At 33.4% G+C, this 19,697-nt stretch overlaps 1 protein-coding gene across 1 annotated transcript; it reads left to right on the top strand.

The window, feature by feature from the left end:
• Positions 1-1,199: 1,199 nt before the first annotated feature.
• Positions 1,200-2,138, top strand: LOC100722442 (olfactory receptor 4F3/4F16/4F29-like). The gene has a single exon (XM_013152070.1). It carries the CDS (start codon positions 1,200-1,202, stop codon positions 2,136-2,138), a length of 939 nt encoding a protein of 312 aa, XP_013007524.1.
• The last annotated feature ends 17,559 nt before the right edge of the window (positions 2,139-19,697 follow it).

Below are 19,697 nucleotides of genomic sequence, written 5' to 3'. Positions count from 1 at the left end.
CTGAGGTCCTTGGGCTTGCAACGCCCCCAGCTTCACTGCAATTACAAGCCACTGGACTTCAGTGGCACCTAAAAAACTGTGGGACTAGCTCTGAGCAGAGTGTGTCTGGCTCCACCATCTGTCCACGTTTTTCTTTTCTTTCCTTAGTTTCTTCCTGGGTCATAAAACTCCATCTCCTTTCATCTGGTCTCCATGATCTTAAATTCTAACATCTGAGCTGTTTATCTCAGAGAGACTCTTTACCTTGCTACTTATCAGTCCACCATCTTCCAACATCTCATTGGTGATCATTTTTGAAATTAATTTGAGTTGAAAGGTTAGATTCATTATATTACCTTAATATGAAAAAAATAGCTATAATGAGATAGAAATCATGAAAGAAAACAATATATAAAGGACAGATTTAGGAGGAATAGTGTATAAAATATTATTTATGGAAAGATAAAAAGAAACTGGAAAGAATAAAAGAGCAAAAATGGAGAAAAGTATTAAAAAGACTTAATCAGTATTAGAAAAATGTAAGAAGGAGAATACAACATATTGGTCAGAGAAATAGTTACATCTTACTTTAAAAAATGAGTAAAGAAAGGTGTAACTGGAAAAAGAATAGGAAACACAAAAGAATATTATAGTAGGGCTTATATGATAATTAAAGAAAAGCAAAATGAATGTCTTCAACCAGCAAAAAAGGTAAAATGAGTATTGTCTTTTTATAGGTGGTATAAGTGTAAATTTAGAGAATTAAAATATGCTAGTAAAAACAAACAAACTCCACAATATAGGAAATTGGCTGTACATAAAAGAGAAAAGTAAGTATCTTCTTCCATTGTGTCATGTTACTATTCTCTGGCACTTTTTTCATGTAAAGTATAAGTCACTGTACTTATTGATATGTATTTCTTAAATTCTTATGTGCCTTAATTTATGTTTCTTCTCTTGGTGGTTACACACCAGAGCTCAAACTAATTTTGAAATTCCATGAGTACATGATACTAAAAAGATAGGAATTGTGGGACTAAGTTGTGATGACTTTTCAATTGTTAAACTCTGCTGAAAATGGCAAGCTGCTCTTTAATTTTTGACATTTGTGCCATTATTCTATAAACATGATGTCTATTTTAACATAAAAAATTACATTTTTCTGCTCTTATGTCCTTAAAGGAACTGTATCTTTTGAATGAGCCTTGCACAGGAAATTGATGGATGGAGGAAATCACTCAGTGGTGTCTGGATTTTGCTTGCTGGGACTGACAAGTTCTTGGGAAATTCAGATTCTGCTTTTCCTCTTTTTCACAATATTTTATGTAGCCTGCTTGCTAGGAAACCTTCTCATTGTGCTCACAATCATAACAGATCATCACTTACATTCCCCAATGTACTTCTTGCTAGCAAACCTCTCCTTTATTGATACAGGTGTATCCAGTATCACAGTTCCAAAGATGATTTATGACCTCTTCAGAAAACAGAAAGTCATCTCCTTGAAGGGATGCATCACTCAAATGTTCTTTATTCACACTGTGGGAGGTACAGAGATGGTGCTGCTGATAGTCATGGCCTATGACAGATACACTGCCATCTGCAGGCCCCTGCACTACCTGACTATCATGAGCCCACGGATGTGCCTTTGTCTCCTGGCTGTTGCTTGGACCACTGGACTCATCCACTCTGTAGCCCAGTTGGCTTTTGTTGTGAACTTACCCTTCTGTGGAACCAACAAGATGGATAGCTTCTATTGTGATTTTCCTCGGTTTATCAAACTTGCATGTATAAACACCTATAATCTGGAGTTCTTGATCACAGCCAACAGTGGTTTCATCTCCATGGGTACCTTTTTCATCTTGATTGTGTCCTACATCTTCATTTTAGTCACAGTTAGGAAACACTCTTCAGATGGTTTGGCCAAGGCACTCTCCACTCTCTCAGCTCACATCACTGTGGTAGTTTTCTTCTTTGGTCCTTGTATTATTGTATATGTGTGGCCATTCCCTACCTTACCAATAGACAAATTTTTAGCTATCTTTGTTGTCATTATCACACCTCTTATGAATCCAGTCATCTATACATTTAGAAATAAAGAGATGAAGGTGGCAATACAGAGACTCTTTGTTAAGGCTTTACATTTGAGGAAGAGCCCTTAAATGCACAGTCCAATAAATTCATGTTAATATTGTCTACTTTGAGGAATTATTCTCCTTAAATTTTTTACAATTCTTTTTATTTTAATTCAATTTTTAAAATATTGTGAAGTCTCTCTACAAAGGCTATTTTAATCTAATCAAAATTTCCTGAGGATCTCTAACCTAAGAATTCTGAAAATATTGAGTGAAATTTATCTCAGCCGTGGATCCTTGCATTCATTCCTGGAATAATGTCTGTTATAGAAGATTTCATTGATGGTGATTTATGAAATTTTATATGCCAGATACATCTTCTATTATTGTCTACTTTTGGTACTTTTGCCTCTGATACTAATTCTGAAGAGCGTATTTCCATTAATCCATGTATGTGACTAGTTTATGCTTCCTAGGTGTTTCAGAGTGTGTACACCTGGAAATAATTGATTATGAATAAAAAATTAAAAATTATACTTTATGTGAACTATTCTTCTAGCTAAAAGAGTGTGTGGATATTAAAAATGTTATGCATTTCAAATCTTCCAGTGAGAACATACAAAGCAACATCTTAAAATAAATTACATTACTTTTCTTATGATAAAGAACATCACTTATTATTATTTTGATTAATATTATTACAAGTGGTAGTAATCGTAGTAGTGTAGTATTTGGCAGTGAGGATTGAACACAAGATCTTCATACTGAGCTTCATCTCTGGCTCTTTTCTGTTTTTAAATTTAAAAATATTTTGAGTCAGTGTCTGGCTGAGTTTTTACACTGTCCATTATGAATGCATTTGTTCTCTTTCTGCTGCAAATTTCCAAGGTTTGAGGATTATAGGAGCATACTAGCACCTTGATGTTAAAGAATTTTATTATTCATAATTAGTAAAAGCATAACTTCAAGTAGAACATTTATTGTTTTCACTGGGTTAACAGATGAATAGATGGAAGTGTCATTTGATTACACTGTTCCTCTAGTGTGAATTACAGTGTTTAGGTAAATGATCTGACCTCCATGAGCTCCAGGATGACCTATAGCCACCATTCTAATAGTAGCAAAAGACTCCTAATAAGAATGAGAGAACAATGTTGAAGGCTGAAATTCATATTTTTAGCAAACTGTATCCTATTCCTTGCATAAATTTTTCGCCTCTGCTAAAATGTTAGATTAGACACTTTTGAACTTAAAGGTAGATAGTTGGGCACCATTTCTATGTAGTTTTTGCAGTTATGTGTTAAAAAATTCAGCTCAGGGTTATTCCTGATAATATTATGTAGAGAAGGTATTCCAGATACAATCTCCATTAATCCTGTTATCTTAGAACAAGGCCATACCAGCAAGCAAGCCCAGTCTGGTAATCAGTGCCATGCTCAGGTTGCCTCTGGACTGCAGCAACCAGAACCCAGCCCCTTTTGGAGTGCATGCTGGCAAACAAGAAGTACCAAGACCCAGCTACCCTCTCCCATAAGCAACTGGCTTATCTGGAGAAACACAGGCTGTGATGATACCTATGGAGTTGAAATGAAATTGGATGCCTGTGGTGCTTTGTTGTTTAATTAGCATTGCAGGTCTACGGCCAGTGGTCTGATCATGGGTTTAGAGGATAGAGGTGCACAGTGTGACATCTAGAGGACATCTCCTTCTGAGGTTTACAGCCATTGTTGATTTCCTATGGGTTTTTTTGGAAGTCCTATATGATTTGCATTGTTTTCTGGGTTGGGCTTTATTGTCTTTTGTTTTGTTTGATTATGTCAAATCTGATGGTAGTAGCAGCTATTTCAAAGATAGTAAGATATATTATGGTAGTAATTTTGGATTTACTATTGGCTTGTTTTGAAGTCCTTTATTGCATTCATTTTTATTGTTTCTATTCTATTCTGTTTGATTTTTGCTATGTCTGAAGTTATCTGCAGCTGGTTTGAAGACATCAAGATGTATTATGCTATTGTTGATTTTGTAATGTTTTGAAGCTATGCCTCTCTTACACTAGTTTGTTTTTATTAGTTTTATTCTGTTTTATACTCTTTAAAATAAAAACAAGAAAAAAATCTGCAATCTTTCTTTTAGAAAACTGGTTTATTATGTTCCATTTGGCAGCATATACAAACAAAAAAACCTGATTTTCTCTTTCTCTCTCTCTCTCTCTCTCTCTCTCTCTCTCTCTCTCTGTGTGTGTGTGTGTGTCTGTCTGTCTGTCTGTCTGCCTCTGTCTCTCTCTGTCTCTGTCTCTGTATCTCTCTCTCATACTGGGGATTGAATTTAAGGCCTTAGTTATACTATTAAGGACTATCCTAGTGATCTGCATCATCAATCTGTCATACTATTTTTCACACAACGTTGTAAGATATGTATTGATTGATAAAAGAATTTGATGGAGTCTCATCCGTTTCAACAGTCATGCTTTATAAATGTTTTCCAGAGGGATTTTGCCTATTTTTGAAGAATTTTATTTTTATTGCACTTTTCTCATTACATAAAAATTGTGTATTAAAGAAAATTGGAAGACTATGTAGGAATATTTGTTCATATTGGTGATATTTTCATCAAGGGTCAGTGGCAAAAATGTACATGGTTAAGATGGTTAAGAGATCTACATATCCACCTACAGTGAAGATTAACAAAAATTTCAAGGCAAATATAAATTTATCAATGCTATGATGCAGCAAACAAGGCTATATCAATTGTTAAAATACTTCCTTGAAGAAAGTGGAATGGTGAATCTAGTACATTTATACTTTACATTTCTGTTATTATAATAATTGATTGTGTCAATTTGAGTAAATAACTGTTAACTAAATTGGCTCAGTGTATTTGTGTGGGTGGAAGAACCAACCTTGGGGGGGGGGATTATCACCAGAATGTTATAAAAGGGAAACTAAGAAGGAAAGATTGCTTCTATTTCTTTGGAAGAACTCCAGTCTTCATATTCATCTGGGATGTCATCTGCTGGCTTCTAAGGCAGATTTCTCAGCCTTCAGATAGAGACGTTTCAGGATTCTTGCACAGATACTTCAGCTTTCTCATGCAGATTCTTTGACCTCCTGATAACTGATTTGCACCAGACACAACACAGAGCTCTGTGCCTTCAACTGCATCCTTCAGATCTCCAGTGTGCAGATAGGGTTTTTGCATTCTTCTAACCCTGACTGTATGGGTGGCCACTATAAACTGAGGTGTAAATTCTCATATATTTGTGTATCTTGCATTATATCTGTTTCTCTAGAAAACCCTAACTGGCATAGTTATAAACACTAGATATGTCAGATGATTTTCAAAATTGTTTTATTATATGTCATAAGACAGTAATTATGTAAAATTTACAATATTATAAAAATGAAATGTACTTTATGGAAATTACATTACAAATTAATAGTTTTTAAGAGCTCAAAATTATTTTCTTACTGCAAACAAAATAAAATAAATTTGGGTGTTTATTTTCTAATAAATTTAAACATTGCAATTTAACAATAAATATTATGTCAGTGTGAAAAAATGGAAGATATGCTTAAAATACTATGAAAGATGTAGAAGAAAAATAGTATGGCAACAATGGTATAAGAGAACTCTTTATTTAAGGAAAAAAACAGTAAAAGGGTACAAGTAATTCAGAATTTCAAAAAAAATAAACAGTAAGAAATCACTAGTTAATAGATTACATATTGTCATCTTAGAAATAGTTAATCAAGTTACAAAATTAATCATACAAAGTGGACATCCAAACAGTGAGACTGCAAACAGTTGTGTTCAATGATCCAATGAAAACATAGTAATATAGTCATCTATCTTACACACCTAAAGTGAACCCTAAAGGATGCATCAAATAAAAATCATATTTTTTTGATCAGGAATGAAAACCACATGAAATTCTTTATTTTCATCTGCAATATTTTTCATAAGTCTTGAGTATACCTGGATTTTCTAATAGTTCATTAAAATATGTAGAAGGATTTTATTTGACTACAATTCCAATATATGTCAATAATATATCTTCTAGGAAAGCTAACAGAATTTTATCTGTTATTTTTGTTAATACAAGTATACAGTTCAGATCAAAGGATGTAGAATCTTATTGTTTTAGAACTGGCCTGACCACAGGTATAGTTTTATGTCAAATGATGAATACTACACATTAATAACCATTTCAAAATTTTAAAAAATTAAGTGATCATTATCTAATTATATAATAAATACTATATACAATAATTTTATATAAATATACACATGAAAAATTTCAGTACATTTATTATATAGGTAAGTATGATCATAACAGCAGTGGAGTATACAAATAAAATTGACCAGTAACTTTATCATATTAAAGTGATCATTGCTAAAATTTCTAAATTAAGAATGAAGCCCACATTTACATAGACCTGTGCTTTTCTACATATAAATATACATTACAAAACAGACTGATACCTTAAAATCTTTTGCAATCTATTTTTAAAATATAACAGTATTATATAGATATACTTCATAGCAAAGTATATTAATGTCATATTTTTATCATCATTATTTTTGTGTTACTGGGAACTTGTCTCATTAAATATTTATTATTATTATTAAATATTTAGCCACATTTTTATCATTATTTTAAAATATTTAGCCACATATTTTTATCATCATTATTTCTGTGGTATTAGTGATGGAACCTAGGTCTTTGTGCTTACTAGGCAAGTGCTCTGCCACTGAGTTGCATCATCTGCTGTCATTTTTCTGCTCTGTAACTGAGGCTGACCTTGAACTCACTATGTGGCCCATGCTGGCCTTGAATTTGTCATGATCTTCCTGGCTGAGCCCTATGAGTAGTAGGATTACAGTAGTCTTCCACTGTACCTGGTTCCCCTTTTAATTTTTATTTTGAGATAGAGTCTTTAAACTCCTCAAGTTTTTCTCTTGTGCCCTCAAAATCACAACTTGATCTTTGGGCCTCAAACATCAAAATAGCTGAGATTACAGGCAGGCACTACTGCATGGGACTCATATATTCATATTTTATTTATAAATGTACCATAGTTTTAAAACATGATTTAATTATTGGCTATATGTTTATTCACCAAATCTTGTTAATAAGAAGTATACAATAATGTATTGTTGTACAACTTTTAGATCATTTTCATAATAAAGTCTTTGATATAGATTTATTGTTAAAGAATAGTTATATTTTTAAGTTTCCTCAGTACTGTGATAATAGTAATTAAATGTACTCTGAATATTTTCTCTTTAAATTTATTATAAAAACAAAAATTAAAACAATTTCTAAACAAGATATTAGTGGATAACAATGTTCAATACACTGTGTATTGTTGTCTTTAAATTAGTTACTCAGAGTACAAGATATATACATTTAATTGTCCAACTAATATTAACACCAAACTTTTTAATGAACTAAGAGAAATTAGTAGTACAATTATATTAATTAGTGTACACACACACACACACACACACATATATATATATATATATATATATATATATATATATACATATATACTTTTTTTTTTTTTTTTGCTTTTCTATTCCTTCTTTTGTCTTTTACTCATCTCAGGTTCTTTTTCATTTTGGACAGTTTCTTCCCCCATTTTAAAATATCAAGGGTACATTTTGAATCTTATTTCTTCTTTAAGCTTTTCACACTAAGGAGACAATACAATGTTTACTCATGTGTGTCTGATTTATTTCACTTATGTTTACAGTCTCTATTTGCATCAATTTGCCTATAAAAGTCTCAAGTTTATCCTTCTTTATATCCAGGTAGTACTCCGTTGCATAAAAACATCAGATCTTTTTAATCCATTCCTTGATTGATGGGTATTCTGGTTGTTTTCAAAATCTAGATATTACAAATTGTGTTGTTATAAATTTAGGTTCATATACATCTCACTGGTGTGATGTTTTAATAGTATAGGAATGTACTCAGATGGGGAATGACTCAGCCAAATGGAACCTTTAATCTTAGTGTTTTGAGGAATATCCAAACTAATTTCCACAGTGGTTGTACTAGTCTACAACCCTTTTTCCCTGCTGCCCCTGAAGTGCTTGGTATATTTTGATTTCTGAATGGTAGCCATTTTTTCTGGGGTGAGATGGAATCTCAGTGTTTAAATTTGCAATACTCAGAAGACAATGATGAACATATATATTTGTTTGCCATTTAAAATTTTTTATTTTAAAAAAACTTAAGATAAAAGAGGACATAACAACACAGGTCAGAACAGAACAATTTAAGCAACATAGTGTTTCACCACAAGACAACCCGACATAACAGTAGCTACCATAGTGTCTCTTTTCTTGAAATATTTGAGTATACCTTCGTACACTATAGTATCAAACATAACAAGACAGTATAAAGCCATTCAAGAGAATGAAAGTATTACAGGGTATTCAGAACCAAATAACAGAAAACAAACAATGGTTACTATATTATTTTCTTGTCCATAAAAAGAATTTATTACATGTGTTTATAGAATCACATGTAATAAAATCCAATAAGATGCAACATGATAAAACTGACATAGACAGAACAACAAAAGCTTGGTAGAAATTCAAAGCAAGATGATATTAAAGCAGTACTAGCTATAATAATGTGTTTGTTTCTTCAAAATAGCTGTTCATATCATCACAAATAATAAAATCAAACAATCCAGAATAAAACCATTCCAACTAATGAATGAAAACATTATAATGTTTTAAAGCAATACAATGGGGAATCATTATTACCACATGTATGTATTCTTACCATTTCTTATACTAGGGAAACTATTTGGTATTTATAAATGTGAGTTTGATTTATTTCACCTATGAGTATGGTCTCAACCTGTGCCCATTTATTTATAAATATCTCAATGTGATCATTGTTTATATCTGAATAGTACTCCATCGTATAAAAAACCCACAACTTTTTAATCCATTCCTCAACTGATAGACACTTAGGTTGTTTCCAAGATCTGGCTATTACAAATTGTGCTGCTATAAACATGGATGCACATACATCACTGTGGTATGATGTTTCAGCTCTCCTGGGAATATGCCTAGAAGTGGAATATCTGGACCAAATGGGACTTCCAATCCCAGCTTTTTGAGACATCTCCAGACTGACCTTGACAACGGTTGCACCAGGCTACATTGCCACCAACTGTACAGGAGAGTTCCTTTTTCCCCACAGCCTCTCCAGCATTTGTTGTTGGTAGTTTTCTTGATCCTGGCCATTCTATCAGGAGAGATGGGATCTCAGTGTGGTTTTAATTTGAATTTCTCTAATGAGTAATGAGGATGAACATTTTTTCATGTATTTATTTGCCTTTTTTTTCTTCATCTGAGAACTGTGTATTCATCTCAGATGCCCATTTTTGGATTGTATCTTTGAATTTGGGGGGGTCTGATTTTGTAAAACTCTTTATATGTTTTAGACAGAAGTCCTTTGTCTGAGGGACAGTTCACTAAGCTTTTTTCCCAGTTTGTGGGTTTTCTTTTCACTATGCTGGAGACTTCTTTTGATGTACAGAAACATTTTAATAAGACATGATCCCAGTTATTGATTCTGGGAAGTATTTCCCATGCGATTTGATTCCTGTTCATGAATTCTCTACTTACCTCTATGTCTTCAAGGATTTTACCCAACTTGTGTTCCAATAAACTTAGTGTTTCTGTTTTAATATTCATATATTTGATCCATTTAGATTTTAATGTAGTACATGGAGATAGGCATGGGTCTAGTTTTAGTTTTTGGCATATGGAGAGCCAGATTTTCCAATATCATTTATTAAAGAGACTGTCGTTCTTCCAGTAAACATGTTTGTCCCCTTTATCAAAGATAGGGTGGTTGAGTGTGTTTGTAGTTGTGGTTGTATCTTCTAATCTATTACATTGATCTTCAGCTTTGTTGTTGTTCCAGTACTATGTCAATTTTACTACAGTTGCTTAGTATCATAACTTCAAGTCAGGGATTGTGATGCCTCCTGCCTTGCCTTTGCTGCTTAGAATTATCTTTGCTTTTCTAGGTCTCTTCTCGTTCCAGATGAATTTTAGGAATGATTTCTCTAGATCTATGAGGTATGTTGATGGTATTTTTATTGGGATTGCTTTGAATCTGTATAAAAGTTTTGGGAGAATGGTCATTTTCTAAATATTTATTCTTCGTATCCATGAGCAAGGGGTGTCTTCCCATTTTCTGAAATCCTCTTTGATTCATTTTTTTGATGTATTATAATTTTCCCTGTATAGATCTTTAACTTTTTTCCTAAGAATAATTCCTAGGTATTTCATTTATTTGGATGCTAATTTGAAGGGTGTGGCTTCACTTATTTCTCTATCAGTGATTTTGTTGTTAGTGTATAGGAATGCTATTGATTTTTGAGTATTAATTTTGTATCCAGCTATATTGCTGAATTTATTAAACTTAGGAGTCTTTCAATGGAATTGTGTCTTCTATATAGAGTTTCATGTCATCCACAAATAATGATAATTTTTCTTCTTTTCCTATCTTACCCCTTTTATTTCTCTCTCTTGTCTAATTGCTCTCTCTAGTATTTCCAGTAATATATTAAATAGGAGCAGTGATAAGGAACATCTTTGTCTTGTGCCTGATTTTAGGGTAAAGCCCTTCCTTTTTGGGCCATTTAGTATGATACTGGCTATTGGTTTTTCATAGATGGCCTTTATCATATTGAGGAAAAGATCATCTATTCCAATTTTCTCTAAGGTTCTTATCATGAATGATTGTTGGACCTTATCAAAAGCTTTTTCTGCATGTATAGAAATGATCATGTGATTCTTACTTTTGGCTTTATCAATATAGTGGGTTACATTTATAGACTTAAGTATGCTGAATCATCCTTGCATGCCTGGGATAAATTCCACTTGGTCATGTTGTATGGTCTTGATGATTTGCTGCATCCTATTGCCAATATTTTATTGAGGATTCTTGCATCTGTTTCATTAGGTAAATTGGCCTGTAGTTCTCTTTTTAAGTTGGGTCTTTCTAAGGTTTTGGTATTAGAGTAATATTTGCTTCCAGGAATTACTTAGGAAGGATTGCTTCCCTTTTGATTTCATTGAAGATTTGGAGGAGTGTTGGCATTAAGTCTTCTTTGTATTTCTTGTAGAATTCCACAGTGAATCTGTCTGGGCCTGGGCTCTACTTTGTAGGCCAGGACTTAATTACATTTTCAATTTCATTAATAGAAATTGGGTTGTTCAGCAGTTTTACATCTTCTTGACCTAGCTTTGGTACTTTCATATGTTTCTAGAAATCTGTCTACTTCTTCTGTGTTATCAATACTATCAGAGGAGAGGTTTTCAAAACAGGTGCGGATGATCTTCTATATTTATATAGAATCTATATTAATTTTGCCTTTTTCATTCCATAATGCATGAATTTGTGCTTTTTTTTCTCTTTTTAATATGAGTTTGGCTAGGGGCATATCAATTTTGTTTAGTTTTTCAAAGAACGAACTCTTTGATTCATTGATTCTTTGGATTGTTTTCTTAGTCTCTATTGCATTAATTTCTGCTCTGATTTTTATAATTTCCTCCCTTCTTTTGGCTCTTGGCGTGACTTGTTCCTCTTTTTCTAGATGTCTGAGGTGTAGCATCAAGTTATTTATTTGTATACATTCTGCTTTCCTGATGTGGGAACTCAGTGCAATAAATTTTCCTCTGAGGACCGCTTTCATTGAATTGCACAGATTGTGGTAAGTTGTATTTGTATTCTCATTTTCTTGTAGGTATTGTTTAAATTCTTTAATTTCCCTTGTGACCCACTGATTGCCCAAAAGTGTGTTATTTTATTTCCATGTGTTTGTGGGATTTTTGCAGTTTCTTTTGTCATTAACTTCTAGTTTCATGGCACTATGATCTGATAATATGCATGGGATAATTTCAACTCTTTTGCATTTATTTAAATATGTTCTGTAGGCTAGTATATGGTCTATTTTAGAGAATTTCCCATGTACTGCTGAGAAGAATGTGAATTCTGATGTTGTTGAATGGAACACTGTGAATATATGTATCAAGTCCATTTGTTCACAGGTGTGATTCAGTTCTAGTATTTCTTTGCTGTCTGTCTGGTGGATCTGTCCCTTGTCAATGGTGTGTTAGGTTTCCTGTTATAATTGTGTTATTTTTAATTTGATTTTTCATTTTTATTCATACCTGCTTTATAAAACTGAGTGCTCTGGAATTTGACACATATATTTATAAGATTGTTATCTCTTCCTCTTGAAGTTTTCCCCTAACCAGTATGTAATGATCTTCTTTATCTCTTCTGATAATTCTTCATTTGAAGTTCATGTTGTCCTCAAATAGAATAGCTGCCCCCACTTTTTTGGGGTTGTTGTTGCATGAAGTATTTTTTCCATCCTTTGTGTTTCAGTCTGTGAGTATCCTTTTTGGTTAGATAGGTTTCTTGTAGACAGCATATGGTTAGATGCCATTTCTTGATCCATTTTGCCAGTCTGTTTCTTTTAATTGTTGAATTGAGACCATTTACATTAATGGTTATAAGTGTTATATATTGGTTTATCATTGACATGTTATCTTTCTGCTGTTGCATCTTTATCTTTCTGTTCTGTTTAATTGTCTGCTTTGCTTAGCGTTTTTTTCCTAAGTATATATAAACTGTCTTTCAGTATTCTTTGCAGGGTTGCCTTGTTGATCATGAAGTTTTCAGCTGTTATTTGTCATGGAAGTATCTTATTGCTCCATGCATTTTGAAGGATAGTTTTCAGGGTACGTAAGTCTAGGTTGGAGATCATTTTCCTTTAGGATCTGAAATACTTCACTCCATGTTCTTCTTGACTTTATTGTTTGTGCTGAGAAGTCTGCTGTGATTCTGATAGGTTTTCCTTTATAGGTGATCTGTCTTTTCTCTCTGACAACTTTTGATATTCTATTCTTATGTTGGACTGGGTGTAGTTTTATTTTAGTTATAGTTATTTAAATTTCTATGTGCTTCACTGATCCTGATGTTATTTTAACCTCATATTTGGGAAATTTTCTGCTATTACTTCCCTAAATATCCTCTTGTTATCCTTTGTGTTGTCCCCTTCTTTTACATTTATTCCTGTCAATCTTATGTTCAGTTTGTTTTTCACCATCTTGCAGCTTTTGAATTGTTATTTCCTGATTCCTTGTTATTTTTAAAAGATCTTTCCTTTCTTGTTCACTAGATGCAATCTTGTCTTTGAGGTCTGAAATTCTATTTTCACTTTTGACAACTTTCAATGGAATGTTTGATTTCCTGTATATCTCTTTGAATCTGCTTCATATATTCTTTGTTTCTTATATTGTTCATTCAGGGACTCTATCTTTTTGTTTCATTCCTCTAATATTTTAGCTGTGTCTTCTTTAGATATGTTCAGCATCTCTTTCTTTTTTTAATCATTTCTTCTTTTATCTGGGAGATTATTTCTAGTTTGAATTCCTTTAAAGCTTACTGGCATTGCTTCTGTATTTCAGATATTTCAGTTGTACGGCATATATTTTTTTTCTATGTACATAGCTCCTGAGATTGCATTTTGGTCTTTTGTTTTGTCATTTTCCTATATTTTTGTGTTTCAAGTGTTCCAAGGCTTGCCCTGTGCCTGTTGAAATCATCTTCTTTGCCCTCATCTCCTTGGTCTCTGGCGCCCAGTTCCCCAGATTGAGAGAGGGTCACTGAGAGTAGGGCAGGCAGGCCCAAGACCTGTGAAGTTGGTCAAGTGTGGCAGGAAGCTGGGAAGCTTCTAGGTCAAAGGGGGCAATGATCCCAAACTCCTGGGGCTCAGGATAGTGCAGGGACACTCAACTTTGGACACCTGGTTTCCAGTATTGAGGGTGCAGGCAGGCCCAGCATCCCTGGAGCCAGCCAAGCATGGCAGGAAGGCAGGAAGTTTGTTAAGTCAGGCCCAAAACCTGAGGAGCCAGTTGAGTATGGCAGGAAGCTAGAAAGTTCCTTGACCTGTGCAAGTGATGATCCCAAAGTCTCAGGACTTCGGATGGTGCATGGATTCTCACCTCTGGCTGCACAGTTCCCAGGATTGAGAGAGGGTCACTGGGGGTGGAGCAAGCAGGCCCAAGACCTGCAGAACCAGTCCAGTGTGGCAGGAAGGGTTGGGGTTGGGTATTTAGCTCAGCGGCATAAGCTCCTGCCTTGCAAGCAGGCAGTGGTGAGTTCGATCCCTGGTACCGATAAAAAGGAAAAAGACAAAAAAAAAAAAAAAAAAAAAAAAAAAAAAAAAAAAAGAGAGAGAGAGAGAGAGAGTGTGGCAGGAAGCTGGGAAGTTCCCTGACCAGCAATAGTGCGTGGACACTCACCTCTGGCAGCCTAGTTCCCAGGATTAAGACAGGGTCCTTATTTGCCATTTTTATTGTTTCATCTGAGAAATTATGTTCATCTGAGATGTCCATCTTTGGACTGAGTCTTTAAATTTGAGATGTTTTACTTGTTTGAATTCTTCATATATTCTCAATAATAATCCTTTGTCTGAAGAGAACAGAAAGACAGCTCTAACCACACTTCACTTTGTTGTTGATTTCTCATGCTGTTCCAGTGGTTTTTAATAAGATGAGATCCCAGTTCTCAATTCTCTGTAATAGTTCCTGTGACATCCGATTTTATATATTCTGTCTTCCAACAGATTTAATGTTTCTGTTTTAATATTTAGATTTTTAATTTAATTTTAAAGAGTGTAAAACTAAACATAACAAAACAGAACAAAGCAGATCAGAAGAAAACAATGCAAGTGACACAGATTTCAAAGCAGACAACAGTTCTACAGTGGCTACCTTAATGACTCTTGTGTTCTTCTACATAGATTCACACTCAAAGAACTCATATAAAACAAAATAGTATAAAGTTATCAAATCAGAGTAGTGAAGTGTTAAAAGGCCTTTAAAACCAGGTAATAGGAAAATCTACAATGGCTGTCATAATGTCTCATTCTTTTCAAAATAGCTGTCCATATCTTCATGTATGTTGAAATTAAACAATACAAAACAGACTAAAACCACTCTGAACAAAGAATAAAAGCATTACTGGGTTTCACAGCATGATGATACAGAATCAGAAAATATGTACCATAATGCTTCCTTTTCTTCAAAGTTGTTGCTCATTTCATCACTCATAATGTTATCAATTGTGGTAAACTGTTTAAGAAAAGTTCTAGGCATAATAAGTCTCTACATGTTACCTATCCTTTCTGTAATAGAGGGAAAAGCAAAAGAAAATGAATTACTACAGAACAAGAAACAAAATAGACAAATAAATAACGTTAACAAAGTGCCCAAAACAATGATGATATAGGCCTTCAAAACAAGGTGGTAGGAACATAATTCAGGTAGTTCTTTAATATAGTGATCTTCAAGAGTTTCTAAGATCACCAGACACAAGCATGTAAAATTGTTCCAATCCTATGAATGTTAACTGTTTTGTTCCATAGACTTAGAGAATTTGTAACACAGTCATCTTAGCTATATAAATGTTTATACAAATTTAGATAATTTTTCTTTTTCCTTGAGATGTTATTTTTCCCAGTTTGAACAGATTCTTACCCTTTCACTGTATTTATTGAGGATTTTGTATCTTATGTGCTCTTACCATTTTTACACTAGTGAGACAATACAGTATTTACACATGTGAGTTTGATTTATTTCACTTATGAGTATGGTCTCAAGTTGCATCCATTTATTTATAAATATCTCAATGTGATCATACTTTATAGCTGAATAGTTCTCCATTGTATAAAAATATCACATCTTTTTTATGCATTCCTCAGTTGATGGGCACTTTGGTTTCCAAGATCTGGCTACTACAAATTGTCCTGCTATAAACATAGATACACATACATCACTGTGTTGTGACATTTTCAATTCTTCTGGGAATATGCCCAGAAGTGGAATAGCTGGGTCAAGTGGGACTTCCAATCTCAGCTTTTTGAGGAACCTCCAGAATGACCTTCAGAGTGGTTGTCCCAATCTACACTCCCACCCACAGTGCAGGGCTTCTTTTTTCCCTGCAGCCTCTTCAGCATTTGTTGTTGGCAGTTTTCTTGAACCTGCCCGTTCGGCGTGAGATGAAATCTCATTGTGGTTTTAGTTTGCATTTCTCTACTGATCAATGATTCTGAACATATTTTCATGTATTTAGTGGCCATATGTATTTCTTCATCTGAGAACTGTGATTCATCTTAGATGCCCATTTTTGGATTGGGTCTTTGAATTTCAGGGATCTGATTTTTTTAAAAAAAATCTTTCTATATTCTAGACAGAAGTCCTTTGTCTGAAGGACAGTTGACTAAGATTTTTTCAAAGTTCAGGAGTTTCCTTTTTAGAAATCTCTGCTGATATTTCTTTCTACATGCAAATTTTTTTTTAAAATTAGGTCTCAGTTATTGATCCTGGAAAGCATATCTCATGCAGTTAGGTTTATGTTCGTTAATTCTCTACCTACCCCTATATCTTCAAGATTTCTACTTACTTTGTCTTTCATCAGATTTAAAGTTTCTGTTTTAATATTTAGACCTTTGATCCATTTAGACTTTAGTTTAGGACATGGTGATAGGTATGGGTCTAGTTTTAGTTTTCAGCATATGGAGAGCCAGTTTTTCCAGCACCATTTATTAAAAGGACTATCTTTCTTACAGTGAACCTATCTGGCCCCTTTTACAAAGATAAGATGGATGACTGTGTTTGTAGTTGTAGTTGCATGTTCTAATTTATTCCACTGATCTTTAGGTCTATTTTTGTTCCATGCAGATTTTATTGCAGTAGCTTTGTAGTGTAACTTCAAGTCAGGGATTATGATGTCTCCTGCTTTGCCTTTATTGCTCAGAATTGCATTTGCTATTCTAGTTTTTTTCTAGTTCCTGATGAATTTTAGGAATGATTTCTCTTGATCTGTGAAGTATGCTAGAGATATACTAATTGGAATTGCATTAGATCTGTATAATAATTTTGGGAGAATGGCCATTTTCATGATATTTGTTTTTCCTCTCCATGAGCAAGGAATGTATTTCCATTTTCTGAGATCCTCTTCATTTTCTTTTTTCAGTGTATTATGATTTTCCCTGAAGAGATCTTTTAATTTTTTTGTTACATTGATTCCTAAGTATTTCATTTTTTGGGTGCTATTGTGAAGGGTGTGGCTTCTCTTATTTCTCTCTCAGTGATTTTGTTGTTTTTGACTTAAGAATGCTATTGATTTTTGAGTGTTGACTTTGTATCTACTACATTACCGAATTTAGTTATTATTTCTAGGAGTCCTTTCAATAGAGTTTTGAGAGCATCATGTCACCTGCAAATAATGATAATGTAACTTCTTTCCCTATCCTTACTCCTTTTATGTATCTTCCTTGTATAATTGCTCTGGCTAGTATTTCCAGCACTGTATTAAATAGGAGCAGTAATGATTAATTCATAATTATTAATTAATAATTAGTTAATTAATAAGAGTGGTAATCCTGTTCCTGATTCCAATGTCTTGTCCCTGGTTTTAGAGTAAAGGCTTTCAGATTTTGGCCATTTAATATGATGCTGGCTTTTGGTTTGTCATAGATGGTTTTTTATCAGATTCAGGTAAAGACCATCTTCCAATTTTTTGTAATGTTCTTACCATGAATGAGTGTTGGACCTTATCAAAAACTTTTTCTGCATATATAGTATTGACCATGTGATTATTATTTTTGGTTCTTTTTATACGGTGGATGACAATATTTAGATTTTTGATGGATTTCAAATGTAGTTTAGTACATGGTGAACGATCTGCATCCAATTTTAATTTCAGCATCTGTAGAGCTAGCTTTGCCAGCATCATTTATTAATGAGGCTGTCTTTCTTTCAGTGACTGTGTTTTGAACATTTCTCAAAGATAAGGTGGCTATGTATGTCTGGAGATGTTTCTGCATCTTCTAATCTGTTCCATTGATCAGGTATGTTTTTTTTTTTTTTTTTTTGCAGTACCATTTTGCTTTTATTACAGTAGCTTTAGAGTGCACTTTTGGCTCAGGGATTGTGATGCCTCCTGTCTTGGCTTTGTTTTCCAGAATTGTGTTGATTGTTCTAGGCCTCTTCTGGCTCCAAATGAATTTTACCATTGTTTCTCCAATTTTGTGAGATATGCTATTGGAATTTCGATAGGAATTGCATTAAATTTGTATAACAGTTTTGGAAATATGTCCACTTTCAGTACAGTGATTCTTCCAACCAAAAATCAAAAGATATCTTTCCATTTTCTGATATCCACATGAATCTCCTTTACTATAGTTTTCAATGTAGAGGTCTTTTATATCCTTCATTAGATTCCTAGATATTTCACTTTTTCAGATGCTATTGTTAAATGTGTTGCTTCTCTAATTTCTCTCTCAGTGAGTTTTTTATTTGTGTACAAGAAGGCTGTTGAACTTTGGATGTTGACTTTGTATCCAACTATACTACTCAATTTGCATATTAAATCTATCAAATTTTTAGTCGTTTGTGGAATCTACTATGTAGAGTATCATGTCATCTGATATTAAAATAATGATAATTTAACTTTTTCCTATTGTTATTCTTTTTATTTCTTTCTGTTGTCTAATTGCTGTGGCAAACATTTCTAGGTCTGTGTTGAATAAGAATGAAGATAGCAAATATCCTTGACCTGTTCCTGACATTCAAGTGAAAGATTTCAGTTTTGTCCATTTAGTATGATGTTAGCTGTTGGTTTGTCATATTATTAGACTGAGGTAAAGACTATCTATACCAATTTTCTGTAGGCTTTTTTATCTTGAATGAGTGCTGAACTTTAAAAAAGCTTTTTATGTATCTATTGAGATAGTCATATGATTTTTGTCCTTGACTCTGTTAACATAGTGTATTACATTTTTGATTTACATGTGTTGAGCCATCCCTGCATTTCTGAGATGAATTACATTTCGTCATGGTGTACAATCTACTTTTTGATTTGTAATATTCCATTTGTAGTATCTTACTAAGGGCTTTTGCATCTATGTTCATTATGGATATTGGCCTGTAGTACTCTTTCTTAGTTTTGGTATCAGAGTAATACTTGCCTAGAGAAACAAATTTGGAAAATTATTTAGAATTTGAGAACTAGTGGTGTTAGATCTTCTCTAAATTTTTTGCAGAAATCAGCAGTAAATCTGTCAAGGACTAGAATTTTCTTTGTTGGTAGGTTTGCAATTACATCTTTGATTCCATTGATTAATATTGGTTTATTTAGGATTTTACATCTTCTTGATTCAACTTTGGTAACTAATATGCACCCAGGAATCTGCCTATTTCTTGTGCATTTTCCATCTTATTAGAATACAAGTTCTCAAAGTAAGTCTGGATTTCTGCATGGTCCATTGTGATTTCACTCTTTTCATTTCTAACTGCAAGGATTTGAGTCTTTTCTTTCCTTGTTTTGGTAAGGATGAATAAGAGCTTATTGATTTTATTTAATCTTTCAAAGAAACATCTCTTTGATTTATTGATTCTTTGTATTGTTTTCTTAGTCTCCAGTGCATTAATTTTTGCTCTGATCTTCATAAATTCCTCCCTCATACAAGGTTTTGGTTTAGCCTGATCTTCTTTTCTAGAAATTTGAGGTTCATCACTAAGTAATTT

Source organism: Cavia porcellus, unplaced genomic scaffold, assembly GCF_034190915.1.
Source record: "Cavia porcellus strain 051 isolate PalLab524CR breed Dunkin Hartley unplaced genomic scaffold, mCavPor4.1 scaffold_6, whole genome shotgun sequence".
In the NCBI taxonomy this organism is placed as follows: Eukaryota; Metazoa; Chordata; class Mammalia; order Rodentia; family Caviidae; genus Cavia; species Cavia porcellus.
Note: the sequence above shows the minus strand (reverse complement) of the source record. Positions and strands in the feature narration are given on the sequence as shown.

Coding starts and splice junctions, on each gene's coding strand:
- LOC100722442 (XM_013152070.1), top strand. CDS start 1,200: ATGGATGGAGGAAATCACTCAGTGGTGTCTGGATTTTGCTTGCTGGGA.